This window comes from Coregonus lavaretus, assembly GCF_964263955.1.
Source record: "Coregonus lavaretus genome assembly, chromosome: 20".
Taxonomy (NCBI): Eukaryota; Metazoa; Chordata; class Actinopteri; order Salmoniformes; family Salmonidae; genus Coregonus; species Coregonus lavaretus.
Window position 1 is genome coordinate 28,061,818 of NC_140007.1, and position 13,817 is coordinate 28,075,634.

Below are 13,817 nucleotides of genomic sequence, written 5' to 3' on the forward strand. Positions count from 1 at the left end.
CACTGTTCCCCGGGCGCTGATGACGTGGATGTCGATTTAAGGCAGCCCCACGCACCTCTCTGATTCAGAGGGGTTGGGTTTTAATGCATTGTTGTACAACTGACTAGGTATCCATCTTTCCCTAATATAACTCTGTATCAGGCAGATGGATAATATACCTCTTTATCAGGCAGATGGATAATATACCTCTGCATTGCAGTTAATGAATGTGTAATGAACAGGATTGACTCCCACATCAGGTTATTCCTCAGCAGACCTGTATTGTATGAATTTATGCAAATGTTAGTACCGAAATAAAACAGTGTATAAAAAGTATTTTTTATAACCTTTGGGGAAAAAATATTAGTCATTTATTTTAAGGATGAAGTGTGTCACCAGCAGTGTAATGAAAATAGTAATTAAGGACAAAAAATATCAGATACATGCCACATAACCATACAATTTTTAGGGCATTTTATATTGCCATTAAAAAATATTGTGCTCTATGCCCATTTAAAGAACCTGCATGTTGTTGTGATGGCTGACTGGTTGTTGTTATCTGTGTGTAGTGATGGGGACAGTCCGCAGTGCAGTGGGCAGTGCCCAGCTCCTCATAGCCCAGAAGTTCCAGCAGTTCAGAGGACTCTGTGATGAGAACCTGGTGAGTAGCACTAACCCTACAAATGCCCTGTTCATCTGACATATTTCAATGCACCTTTTTCAGTCTCAGCATGCAAAGGTTGTTGTTTTAGAGCTCCCCCTGGTGTCAAAATACATGCATACCAAAGGGAGGCATACTTTATCTAAGCAATGATACAACACACACCATCCATCTCTGTAACGAATGGCTAATATTGGTGTTAAATCTGTATTTTTACTGTTTCACTTCCTGAAAGTGAGCCAAGGCTGGAAAGGACTGAATAATGTTATGTAATGTCAGTGTGTCTAGACAAGCCAACCAGCACTGTCCTTCCTGTCACATCCTGTCTGTTAGAATGTGAACGCCAACCCTCGGCCCACAGCCCAGGATCTGGCGGGGTTCTGGGACCTACTGCAGCTCTCTGTAGAGGACATCAGTGTCAAGTTTGACGAGCTCTGGCAACTCAAGGCCAACAACTGGCAGCTGCCAGAGAAGAAGGTATCGGAATCGCACCACATTTCACCTCAATAGATCCTGATTACTTGTGTTATTATCATCCAAACAGATTCTTTTTTTTTATTCAACTTTCTATTTAATAAAACAAAAGACACATGGGTTTGCATCCAACAATTCCCACATTTCTCTTCATCCTAATCTCTCTCTCATTCTCAGGAGGAGAAGAAGCCTGTGCCCCCCTCTGTGCCAAAGAAGATGTCCAAGCCCAAGCTGACCCCTGGGAAAGACCGGAGCGTGGACTCTGTGGTGGACAAGCAGCGGCAGGAGGCCAGGAAACGCCTGATGGCGGCCAAACGCGCGGCGTCAGTACGACAGAACTCTGCCACGGAAAGCTCAGACAGCATTGAGATTTACGTCCCCGAGGCCCAGACACGCCTCTGAGAACAGACCGCCACCGGCACCCTGCTCCCCCATGAAGGAACAGCGCCTCTCACTCACATATACACACACACACACTCTAGCTAACACACACACTGCTCCCCATGAAGGAACAGCCTCACACATGCACTATACACACCCAGGGGCACAGAGCCCTGTCCCCTAATGGCAGCGCAGCATACGATAGGAGTAGAACCCAGGAGAGCACAGGCATGCTAAAAATACAGAACAATGCAAAACCACTTCCTTCCTGGCTGCCATGGAGACGGAGACCTCAACAGACATTTAATACTATTGTTATTACTATTAATATTATAATTATTATTATCTCCTCCTGAAATACATCAAGACTGTCTTAAATGTGCATCTTGGATAAAAGGACATCCTTATTCCGTGTGAGCTGAAGAATCTTGGTATCCCAGAAGTTTACTCTCTTCTCACCCCCTCACTTCTTCTGAGTCTGCGAGATGGGCTTGGGCTAGTCCAGGCAGCCTCTCTCGTTTACAAGCTACATACCACACACACTCAGGATACACACAGGTGTACTCACTCACTGTCCACACAGTCTTCCTATTCTATCTTTGTATTAGGCTGCCACTCCATTGGTTGTGGACGGTTAGCTTTACTGTGTATGGAATCTATATGAGATGATGGTGTTGTCGTGTACTGAGGAAGACCGTAGCATTCTATCTATCTCAAACTGGTTACCATAATAGTTTTGTAAATGTTCTTTACCAGATTGTTTGTTAGACAAGGTCTAGTGTTCAGTACTAAGGTAGTTTTTTTTTATAGACCAAGTACATGTACTGTCATGATGATATTCGCACATGATGCAATCATATTCTCTCACTCTCTCTCTCATAAACACACACTATGTTGTCTGTCAGTGTCTGTGCAGACATGTTTTAAGTCTTCTATGCCCTTTTGAGGGAAGACAAGAGATATTTCCATGGCCAGTTGATGTGCGCTATGGTAGGAATGTTAAATGCATTGAAAATAACTTGACTGCACCTTCCATGCCAACTGTTTACCTGTTTAACTGTTTACTTTACCCATATTTGTTGCAGGGGACCATGAGGTATCATGCACCACTTAATTACAACATTCCCTGTTTCCCACTCAACCTCCAGTACATTTGAATCAGAAAGAGGAATCAACTATAAGCTCTCCTTTTTGCCTGATTACCAAGACTGGTTTATTTTCAGCTGCATAGGCCAGAGCTCTGCCAGTGGTTATAGTATAAGCAATAAGTAAAATGGGATGATTCTGATGCCCAGTCAAAAAGCAACAACCCCTAGCCCATATACTTTCAGTGTTTTCAGATCTGAAGTCATAGGTGAAAGTCCAACAATATGTGATGAGTCCGCCTTATCTTACAATGTTCCATGAGGAGCTTCAACTATTGTGCTTCCTCCTGTCTAATGCTTAGGCTATGAGCTGTTTTCTGACTGGGCTGAGTTTTCTCATGGTGAGCGCTCAGTCACTTACCAAGCCAACAGTCAAACCATAACAGCACTTTGGTCATCATACACCATTAATAACCACTACTTGATTGGTCAATGCCATACATTATAAACTAAGAAATGGATTTGCATAAGTATGACTTATCTGTGCGTTGAAAAGGTCTAAGAATCAAAATATTGGTGTTTCTAGTCAAGTACCATTCCTGTTTTGTTGACATGTTTCAGACTATGCTCAAGCTGAATTAATGTACTCTCATTATGGTGTCTGGCTGTCAGTTTGACCTCTCATTCCTGTGTACAGACAGAGGCACATTGTGGAGATTATTTTTTAAACATTTTGTATGAGACATTTTCTGTGACCGGTTTGAATTGATCATGCAGTCAGCCAAAACTCACTAGACTGTTTTGACCTGTGCCACAAAGGTTATATTGGTATTTTTCTGGATTTAGAGAGAATTGATGGTGCTGTACAGGATTGGCCATTGTACTGAGATGGTGTGGAGTTTGAATCCCTTCCAAGAGAAACGTTTCAACATCACTGAAAAAGAGGCTTATTCACGCTATCACACTACAGCGTACATGAATATGCGCTTTCAGCTTTGCATTTCTCGTAACATGAAAGTCATTTTTCTCATTCGCTGAATTCCAAATCAACCCTCTAGCCTAGGCACTCCTGTTAGATCTGAAATGATTGGATAGGTGTGGAGAATTCCACCCAGTCTGTCAGAAGCAAAGAACCTCTGATCAGAAGGCAAAGTGACGCAATTAAGTTATTGCATGAAGCTATGCGAGGGATTTATTTGGAATTTTGAAATAGATTATCTGCAATTTCAGGATCTCAGTGCTACTTGTCCCCTTGAAGAGCTGGCTCTCCTCCTAAATGGCTAACACCTGTGCCACAACAAGGCTGCCGTCAAAGTGCTCATGTGATCCACAGTCAGTTTTGTATTTTTAGCTCATAATGTAAAATAGGAGGATTAGTAGAACTGGGAAAGCAGCTGATGCAGGAGCACCAGTATGTTAATTATTGTTTGTTTATTTGTAATACATCAAATACGGACGTGTACATTTCATTGTCCAAATAAATCATTAAACATCCCTTTGTTACATCTCCTTGTCACCATCATTATTATACTCATTGCTATATGTAATATTAGCTGAGATGTTAATATTACAGATTATAAAATCGCTCTCTTCAATGATATTTAGCTGTATGTTATACCCTAAAAGCATGAACTATCTCTCTTTGAATGGCCTTCCTCATAGCTCAGAACAAGAGTCATGCAAAGATCCTATTGAGATCACAGTACCAATCACAATTTGTCTGTCAGGGGATGGAGACTAGGCTGTATTCTGTCTCATGTCATTCAGGGTTGGTGAATTGGTCTCAGATTTCTTGTTCTCATCTTCAATCACACAGTCAGAAGTGTTAAAGACGGATCTCTGCATGGCACTGGCATAGCATCTAGAATCTAGATCTGAACCTAGATTAGAACATTGTTTCCTTCAGATTCAGGAGCCTGGAAGAATGGACCTTTTATTCCCCCAGTACTTCAAGAGAACATGGCTTGATCAGGGATATATACAGTATGTTTTGTGTTATAAAGGGCTATAATGGGCATATGAAGGGGCAACCCCTGATGTCATATACCCTGTTGAGACAGTGACTTTGGACAATACAAAACACTTCAGCCATCTGGCTTGGATTTTTTGAACTGATGGTCTGGATTGTATCAATAATGTCAAAAACATTTTGCCATGGATCTCTTTCAGGGTAATGATGGGACACTAAATAAATTCCCTGATGAACTTTTCTATGGTAGTAACACCCTATAATCTCACTTACCTGACTGTAGATATACCTCCTTAGACTTGTCACTGGTGATTACACCATCCCCATTAACCAACTCCTCTTTGAGAGATGCATAAACAAATTAGATAGAGGGCCATTTAGAAACTACTAGTCATTATTTTACAAATCAAGCACATATTCTATTCTACTGATATGGGGTTGTTCATATGTTATGGTATACTAGTTCTTTTGAAAGAATAAAGAATTGTGATTACCAATAAAATGACCTATTCATTTTCAGTGTGTGAATACAGTTGAGTAAGGAAAACAATGTACAGTAACAATAAAATGAATAGCAAAACGTATCATAGCGCTCCACCTACTGGCTTCTAGATGGTAGGCCTAATTGACCTCAGACAAAAAAACACACCCAATTAGAAAATGAAAGGCTATTTTCTTATTTTAGATATACGAATAAAATGTATGTGTGACATAAAACAGAGCGTTGCTCATTCCTGAATGGAGACCATAATATCATATTACTCGTGTGTGCGTCGTCAGTGCGCATATTGATTCCCTTCCTGCAGACGCCGGGGGGCGGGGCCAACATTAAAAGAGGATGAAGAACATTTCGGAGCGAACTGATGAAAAACTGTACTGATTACAAAGTGACTCACCAAAGAGATAACGTTAGCTACATTTGTGTTGACTCACCTGTCGTCGTTTTGGTAAGTGCTGCTGAATGCTATCTGTCGTGCATAGGTGAATAGCTATGTTGTTGCATAGTATGAAGTTGCAGTGAAAATAAAGCTAAGACCTCAAGTTATTGTATAGAACAAGCGTGTGTCATAGCTATGAACATGTAAACAAACTAACCAACCGGTCAATTTCTTCAGATGTAAAGGGGGATTCATTATGTTTAGCTAGCTAACTTTAGCTACATAGCTTTAGCACTGTAACAGTTGGCATATAGGCTAACGTTAACTAGCTAGCTAAACTGCTTGTGAAATACACTGCATGGTCAAAAGTATGTGGACACCTGCTCGTCGAACATCTCATTACAAAATCCTGGCTATTAATATGGAGTTGGTCCCGCCTTTGCTGCTATAACAGCCTCCACTCTTCTGGAAAGGCTTTCCACTAGATGTTGGAACATTGCTGCAGGGACTTGCTTCCATTCAGTAACAACAGCATTAGTGAGGTCGGCCACTGATGTTGGGCGATTAGGCCTGGCTCGCAGTCGGCGTTCCAATTCATCCCAAAGGTGTTCGATGGGGTTGAGGTCAGGGCTCTGTGCAGGCCAGTCAAGTTCTTCCACACCGATCTCGACAAACCATTTCTGTATGGTCCTCACTTAGTGCACGGAGGTATTGTCATGCTGAAACAGGAAAGGGCCTTCCCCAAACTGTTGCCACAAAGTTGGAAGCACAGAATCATCTAGAATGTCATTGTATGCTGTAGCGTTAAGATTTCCCTTCACTGGAACTAAGGGGCCTAGCCCGAACCTTGAAAAACAGCCCCAGACCATTATTCCTCCTCCACCGAATTTTACAGTTGGCACTATGCATTCGGGCATTTAGCGTTCTCCTGGCATCCGCAAAAACCCAGATTCGTCCATCAGACTGCCAGATGGTGAAGTGTGATTCATCACTCCAGAGAACGTGTTTCCACTGCTCCAGAGTCCAATTGCGGCGAGCCTTACGCCACTCCAGCCGACGCTTGGCATTGCGCATGGTGATCGTAGGCTTGTGTGCGGCTGCTCGGCAATGGAAACCCATTTCATGAAGCTCCTTACGAACAGTTATTGTGCAGACTTTGCTTCCAGAGGCAGTTTGGAACTCGGTAGTGAGTGTTGCAACCGAGGACAGAAGATTTTTACGCCCTTCAGCACTCGGCAGTCCCGTTGTGTGAGCTTGTGTGGCCTACCACTTCGCGGCAGAGCCGTTGTTGCTCTTAGACATTTCGACTTCACAATAACAGCACTTACAGTTGACCAGGGCAGAAATTTGACGAACTGACTTGTTGCTAAGGTGGCATCCTATGACAGTGCCACGTTGAAAGTCAATGAGCTTTTCAGTAAGGCCATTCTACTGCCAATGTTTGTCTATGGAGATTGCATTGCAGTGGGCTCGATTTCATACACCTGTCAGCAAGGGGTGTGGCTGAAATAGCCGAATCGACTAATTTGAGGGGTGTCCACATACTTTTGACCATGTAGTGTATATCTACTCAGCTAGCTAGCTATGATTGTCTGAAAGTAAACAAATGAATGAATGTGGGAAGATGGACTAAACGACTAGCTAGCTAGATGCTGATGTAGAGACTTCTCACGTAATTACATTTTACCTAGAAGTTTGAGATGTTTAACGTTACTGATCTTTTACAAGCCTTGTCAGCCAAGTGTTCTCATCTCTGTCCGTTACTAAAGCATACTGTACTCTCCCAGTGTACCATTGTTTAAGAAAGTAAAACCCTCAACATTGACTTTATCTGTAGAGTCCTCTGCAGAGAGTTGATGATGACCTCACTCAGCTAGAGTGACCTGACCTCCCAGTCCCAGAGCGTCCCCAGCCAGGCGACCCAGCCGTGACAGAACCAGTCATTGGACAGCACAGTAATATAATAAATATGCCATTTAGCAGATGCTTTTCTCCAAAGTGACTCATGCGTGCATACATTTTACGTATGGGTGGTCCCACAGTGACAGTGTTCAATTTCTACTAGCATCATGGCTGCCAGCCAGCAGAAAGGCACCGCAGTGCTGGAAACCTCAACAGAGGGGAAGAGAACAGAGCTCCGGGCCAATGAAGTACAGAAGAAATGCTGTAAGTAGTGTGTGTCTGTGTCTTCCAGTACCATGTTCCAGTCTGGTCCCTTTCCTGTGTTAACCCAATTAGGTTAAATGTGAACTCATTGCCAGATGCATCAATCTGATCTTTGGGTATTCATTGTAAGCTGTCTTCCTCTGAATGCATAACCATTCAAACCTTTTTCGTCACGACATAATGCAATTGCGTTGATTTAAGTGCATTGAATTGGTCTTGGGCTGCAGTGCAAATTTGACATTTAGAAATGAACACGAAGTGCCCTTTTTCAAGAAGTAATCAGTTCTGTTTTTTGCCTCGCTGGCTTAACAAAAGGCGAAAACAGGTGCTTGTGCGATCGTGTGTCACTTCCCTCCCTCCCCTGTGATGCAACGTGACACTAGGCATCTCTTGTCTCCCTACCTGCCTCTATAGTGTGTGAAAGGTGCTCGATAGATAGATATTAACTGCCGAAATAAAGGAAACACCAACAAAGTGTCTTAACAGGGCGTTGGGCCACCACGAGCCGCCAGAACAGCATCATTGCGCCTTGGCATAGATTCTACAAGTGTCTGGAACTCTATTTGAGGGATGCCACACCATTCTTGATGGGATGTTAATTGTGTGATTAACTCAGGAACCACACCTGTGTGGAAGCACCTGCTTTCAATGTACTTGTATCCCTGATTTACTCAAGGGTTTCCATTATTTTGGCAGTTACCTGTAGATTATATGTGATGTGTGCAGTCATTAGTGAGTGTGTTTTGGCAATAACAAAATGTCACCCCCAGTTAAATAAGTCTGGCATTAACTTGCCAGTCCATTCCATTCTGTAGAATCTGTAATCAGGAACTGGAGACTCATACCTCATACTCACATTCACACAAACACATCCATTGGCTGCTCGATAACATCTAGATTTTTAAACCGCCTTGCTGGTTCTAGAAATGTAACATGTGAACGTCACGCATGGCCTTGTTAAGCATAGCAAGGGTTTGTTTGCAATGGACTGAGGATGGGTGTTGGTGGGCTTTCTTGAATCTACTGTAACATACTAAAGAAGAGAGACAATAACCCTCCTCATAACACCAGGCTTTATTTTTACTTTTCTGGGCAAGGATGTAACAGTGTCTGTGGACAGCAGCTATTAGTGATAACATCTAAATGAAAAAAACAAACAAAGGAATAACTGAAGATAGATAAACTCTCAACATATTGGCCTTTTGAACAATTATTAAAAATAATGGAGTTACTGTCATTGTGTATACCTTGGCCTACATTCTATTGGCATTTCAAAGTAAGATGTTTGGTTGTGAGTGATGTTTCTCTGTCTGTGTGAACAGCATGGGCCTCTTATATGACCAACTCCCCCACTGTGATTGTGATGATTGGTCTTCCTGCCAGAGGGAAAACCTACATGTCCAAGAAGCTGACCCGCTACCTCAACTGGATAGGAGTGCCAACCAAGGGTTAGTAGAGCGCACAGGAGGTTGGTGGCACCTTAATTGGGGAGGACAGACTTGTGGTAATGGCTGGAGCAGAATGAGTAGAATGGTATCAAATACATCAAACACATGGTTTCCATGTGTTTGATTCCATTAGCTCTGTTCCAGCCATTACTATGAGCCGTCCTCCCCTCAGCAGCCTCCACTGGTATAGAGGCATCAATGTATGTACTATACTATATTTACATTTATTCCAGAACCGTCCAACCGGAAGATAAACATTGAAGCCACACCTTCCTCAGTCTTCATATCACTGTATTCAATCCAAACATAATCCTCTATACCAGTGGTTTTCAACCGGTGTGTTGCGAGGAACTCTCCGGTTTGGAACACTCACTTAGAAATGTGACAGATAATACATCTGTATCGTTGTTTCAAGGCCAGTGCGCTCAGGCTGTTACAGGCTTATACATTTTGTATAATTTGAGGGGCGTGCATCACGAGCAAAGTCATTTGTATCATTTTACTTTGCCTGTGAGAACCATTAGCACAGGCAAGTCTGACTAGGCTTAATTTTACCACAGCCTCTGGCATAGAAACAAACGGAGCATGGCTTTGTGTCCGTGGTTGCACCTTCACAATGCAGAAAACCGCTTGTCTCTAGCCCAAACTGTTTAAAACTAAATGCCTGTTTTAATGCGCTTTAAAGGGGTACACACAAATTAATCATCATGAGTAAGGGACTATGAAAATAGTTCAAATAAACCCTATTTAATCTATTAAAGATGTTTGTCACGGGATATGGATGATTTGCAGTATGGATCAGATGAGATGGAGGTCATTACCACTAAATAAATTAATAGGGATATTTGAGGTGTGCCGCAGGATTGTTTTACCCCATCAAGGTGTGCCACGGTTCACCACTGCTCTATACGATGTGGAAATGAATTTATTTGTGTAGTCCACTAATCATAGGGTTTATTTTGTGTAGAAATATTTATAGTGAAGGATGTCGTTGAACTGTGATGCTGCAGAACCTGTTTGTCTTCCTTCCACAGTTCAGTAGAATGTCACATGATTTACAAGAACATGTCGTGCCTTTCCTCACCTGTGGCTTATGATGATGGTCCTGTATTGTGTTGCAGTGTTCAATCTGGGGGTCTACAGGCGAGAGGCTGTAAAAGCCTACAAATCCTATGACTTCTTCAGACATGACAATGAGGAGGCCATGGAAATCAGAAAGTGAGTGCTCCTCCTCCCCTCAGTGTTTTTGGACCTGTGGCAGAATAATTTGGTTGTTTTGATGAGTTAAACAGTATTGCAGTAACCCTTTTTTCTAGAATATGCCCTCCCATGTTTTCGCAGCCCCAGGCAGGTGTTTTCTGTATTTACAAAACCTGCTGAGGTTTACAAGGCCCCCAACTAGATTTAAACAATTCATGTAATTACATTTTATGTAGTGAGCATAGTTAGTCACCTGGCAGCCTGTCATTTTCCTAGTCTCTCATTTTAGTGCTGGCTGCTAGACCAACAGTTATAATACTTGTCATAAGTGTTATATGAACCCTATAATATATTATTATAAGGCTTGTAGTATGTTATGTATTTCTATGCTGTACATTTTAACAGATTGAACATAAATGTTACTAAGACGTAATGGGGTCATCATACATGGTCTTACAATGCATTATAGCCACATAGTGCATTATATCTGGCGGCTTTAAGTGAAGTGTTACAGATTTTCATTAAAATTGTTGTTGATGTGGATTATTGAAGTGGGTCACTGTGTTCCTACAGGCAGTGTGCTCTGGTGGCTCTGCAGGATGTCAAAACATATCTGACTGAGGAGGGGGGCCAGATCGCTGTGAGGATCTACTGTTTGCTCTTTCTGTTGTTTTGAGTAATTGGAGATAAAATAGTGATATAAAACTGAAAAGACAAGCTTAATTTGAGATATCAGTGAGATGTGATTTATTTATTTTACGTGTTTACTGTTATGCCTTTCAGGTCTTTGATGCCACAAACACCACCCGAGAGAGGAGAGAATTAATCCTTAGTTTTGCAAAGGAACATGCTTACAAGGTAAGTGTCATGTCATGCATGTTACAAGGGTTAGGTATAGAAACTATTCTCAATTGTTATTGTCAATGGTTTGGTGAAGTGTGTCTTCATAGATTGGTCTCTTTTGCAGGTGTTTTTTGTGGAGTCATTGTGCGACGACCCTGATGTCATTGCTGCTAATGTTATGGTAAATTAACTTGCATGTTAAAAAACATGAGTACTACTTCTCGTTAAAACATTCTCTAATAATCTTCAAGATATTTCCACACTTTAAGTATTGTGCACCTCCCTCTCTCCTCCCCAGGATGTGAAGGTGTCCAGTCCAGACTACCCAGAGAGACACAGAGAGAGTGTGATGGAGGACTTCCTGAAGAGAATAGAATGCTATAAAGTCACCTACCAACCATTAGACCCAGATGAAAATGACAGGTTAGACATTCTCCTGAGTTCTCTCTTTTAAATGGTTAATTGATTCATCTTGTCAGTCATGCATTTTATATTTAAAAACCTTTATCAAGAGTTCCAGTTTGTCCAGTAGGCGGAGACAACGCGCAAAGTTGACAAAGGCTGTTTTTCAGTTATGGCCTGCTTGGTGGCGACATTGACTCATCATCATGTCATTGGTCTGATTTCCAATTCTGATTCTCCTGACAGAAAACCGTTTCTTCTTTGTTGGTCATTATTGCTATTCCACCATAGTATTTTTAGATCATATGAAGTCCCTTATAAAACAAGGGACTTCATATGATTTTGTGGCAGGAGAGCGGTTTGGTATGTTTCAAATATTTATTTTTAGCTAAATGTAATCTGCCTCAAATTAATCATTTTTCAATCATTATCTTTTTTTTTTTTTTTTATGCTACTTTTAGCCCCTTTTTCTCCCCAATTTCGGGATATCCAATTGGTAGTTAGTCTTGTCCCATCGCTGCAACTCCCGTACGGGCTCGGGAGAGGCGAAGGTTGAGAGCCATGCGTCCTCCGAAACACGACCCTGCCAAGCCGCACTGCTTCTTGACACACTGCTACCTTAACCCGGAAGCCAGCCGCAGCAATGTGTCAGAGGAAACACCGTACAGCTGGCGATCGAAGTCAGCGTGCATGCGCCCGGCCGCCACAAGGAGTCGCTAGAGTGCGATGGGACAAGAACAACCCAGCCGGCCAAACCCTCCCCTAACCCGGACGACGCTGGGCCAATTGTGCGCCGCCTCATGGGTCTCCTGGTCGCGGCCGGCTGCGACACAGCCCGGGATCAAACACGGATCTGTAGTGACGCCTCAAGCACTGCGATGCAGTGCCTTAGACCGCTGCGCCACTCGGGAGAATTCTGTTCATGCTCACCTTCCTACTTTTCCTCAATCACCTCCTAACACGCTATTAGAAGGGATCTTGTCACCCCCGCAGATTCGGAGAGGTCTCATTTCGAGACTATACAATGTTATTATAATTGACATTTTTATTGAACCTTTATTTAACCAGGCAAGTCAATTAAGAACATTCTTATTTACAATGACGGCCTGGCAAAAGGCCTCCTGAGGGGACGGGGGATAAAATAGAATAGAAACTGACAACACAGACAAGACACTGGCAACAGAGCAAATACAGCAGCAAACAAACAGTGGGTGGATGTGGTGTGTGTGTGTGTGTGCGTGCGTGCAGGCAGGCGTGTGAAGTAAAACAACTCCCTTCCTTACGTAAGGCAACGCAAACTAGAAACATGTCTCAACCTGTTCATCTATTTGTAATTTGAACTCTTCCAGGGACACCAGGTCCTGGAGTTTTAGGTTGGCTTGAAGGGACCTAATGAAAGGACCTTTTTCCATGCTCGGTTAAACATTTTGGGACTCTTAGCATAAAACAAGATTGGGATCTGAGCTTGTATATGTTTTCATTTCAAGCTAGAAGAGAGGGTAGATAAAATGGCAGTTTTCCTAAAATGGCCTTATAAATAAGAATGTATCAGTGTTTGAGCCTGCGTGTTGCTAGTGATGTCCACCCGACACCACTGTAGAGATCACAATGGGGAGTTAGACGTCTCTGATTGGTGACAAAATGAAGGGCTTCATGATACAGAGTCAAGAGCCTTCAGTGTAGAGCTTGATGCTTGCACATAAATAGTATCACCATGGTCCAATACAGACAGAAAAGTACAATGTATCAACTATTTTCTGGCGACAAAGGAAAGCTTTGTGTAATAAAACCCAATACACAGCTTGAGTTTCCTGACAAGGTTTTCTACATGGGTGGTCGTTTTAGAGGAATTCAGATCAAGCTTCAAATTGTACAGATTCTGTTGAATGATGTTAAAAGCTGTCATAGCTTTTTCAAAAGCCGAAGTCAAACTGCTGCCACTTGAATAGAGAACAGTGTCATCCGCATAAAAATTTACATTGTCTCCCAATGTTGTTGATATAAACAACAGGGGACCTAAAGTTGATCCTTGAGGCACACCCGAGCACAACTCTACAGTGTCCAACTTACAACCATCTGCCTTAACACACTGGGTTCCATTTGACAGGTAGTTCACAAACCACTCCAGAGCATGACCAGTAATCCCAATACACTTCAGTCTCTGCACCATACCGTATGGTCCACAGTGTCAAACGCCTTTGACAAGTCTATAAACAAATCAAATCAAATTGTATTTGTCACATACACGTGTTTAGCAGATGTTATTGCGGGTGTAGCGAAAATGTTTGTGCTACTAGCTCCGACACTGCAGTAATATCTAACAAGTAATAT

At 42.4% G+C, this 13,817-nt stretch overlaps 2 protein-coding genes across 2 annotated transcripts in view; both read left to right on the top strand.

Annotated features, from left to right (window-relative positions):
* LOC311147932 (disks large-associated protein 4-like) overlaps positions 1–4,080 on the top strand; it is a gene marked incomplete at its 5' end in the record, with an annotated part of 30,909 nt that extends 26,829 nt beyond the window's left edge. The window contains 3 exons of the mRNA XM_084184780.1: positions 549–640; positions 974–1,117; positions 1,292–4,080. Of these exons, the coding sequence (XP_084040906.1) occupies positions 549–640; positions 974–1,117; positions 1,292–1,516 (461 nt within the window). The 3' untranslated portion in view covers positions 1,517–4,080. The remainder of the gene's footprint in view (positions 1–548; positions 641–973; positions 1,118–1,291) is intronic.
* Positions 4,081–5,357: 1,277 nt separating this feature from the next.
* The window catches only part of LOC311147933 (6-phosphofructo-2-kinase/fructose-2,6-bisphosphatase 2-like), a 31,280-nt gene continuing 22,820 nt past the window's right edge, over positions 5,358–13,817 (top strand). The window contains exons 1-9 of the mRNA XM_084184781.1: positions 5,358–5,496; positions 7,265–7,382; positions 7,493–7,593; positions 8,916–9,041; positions 10,163–10,259; positions 10,815–10,881; positions 11,025–11,099; positions 11,209–11,265; positions 11,383–11,507. Of these exons, the coding sequence (XP_084040907.1) occupies positions 7,497–7,593; positions 8,916–9,041; positions 10,163–10,259; positions 10,815–10,881; positions 11,025–11,099; positions 11,209–11,265; positions 11,383–11,507 (644 nt within the window). The 5' untranslated portion in view covers positions 5,358–5,496; positions 7,265–7,382; positions 7,493–7,496. The remainder of the gene's footprint in view (positions 5,497–7,264; positions 7,383–7,492; positions 7,594–8,915; positions 9,042–10,162; positions 10,260–10,814; positions 10,882–11,024; positions 11,100–11,208; positions 11,266–11,382; positions 11,508–13,817) is intronic.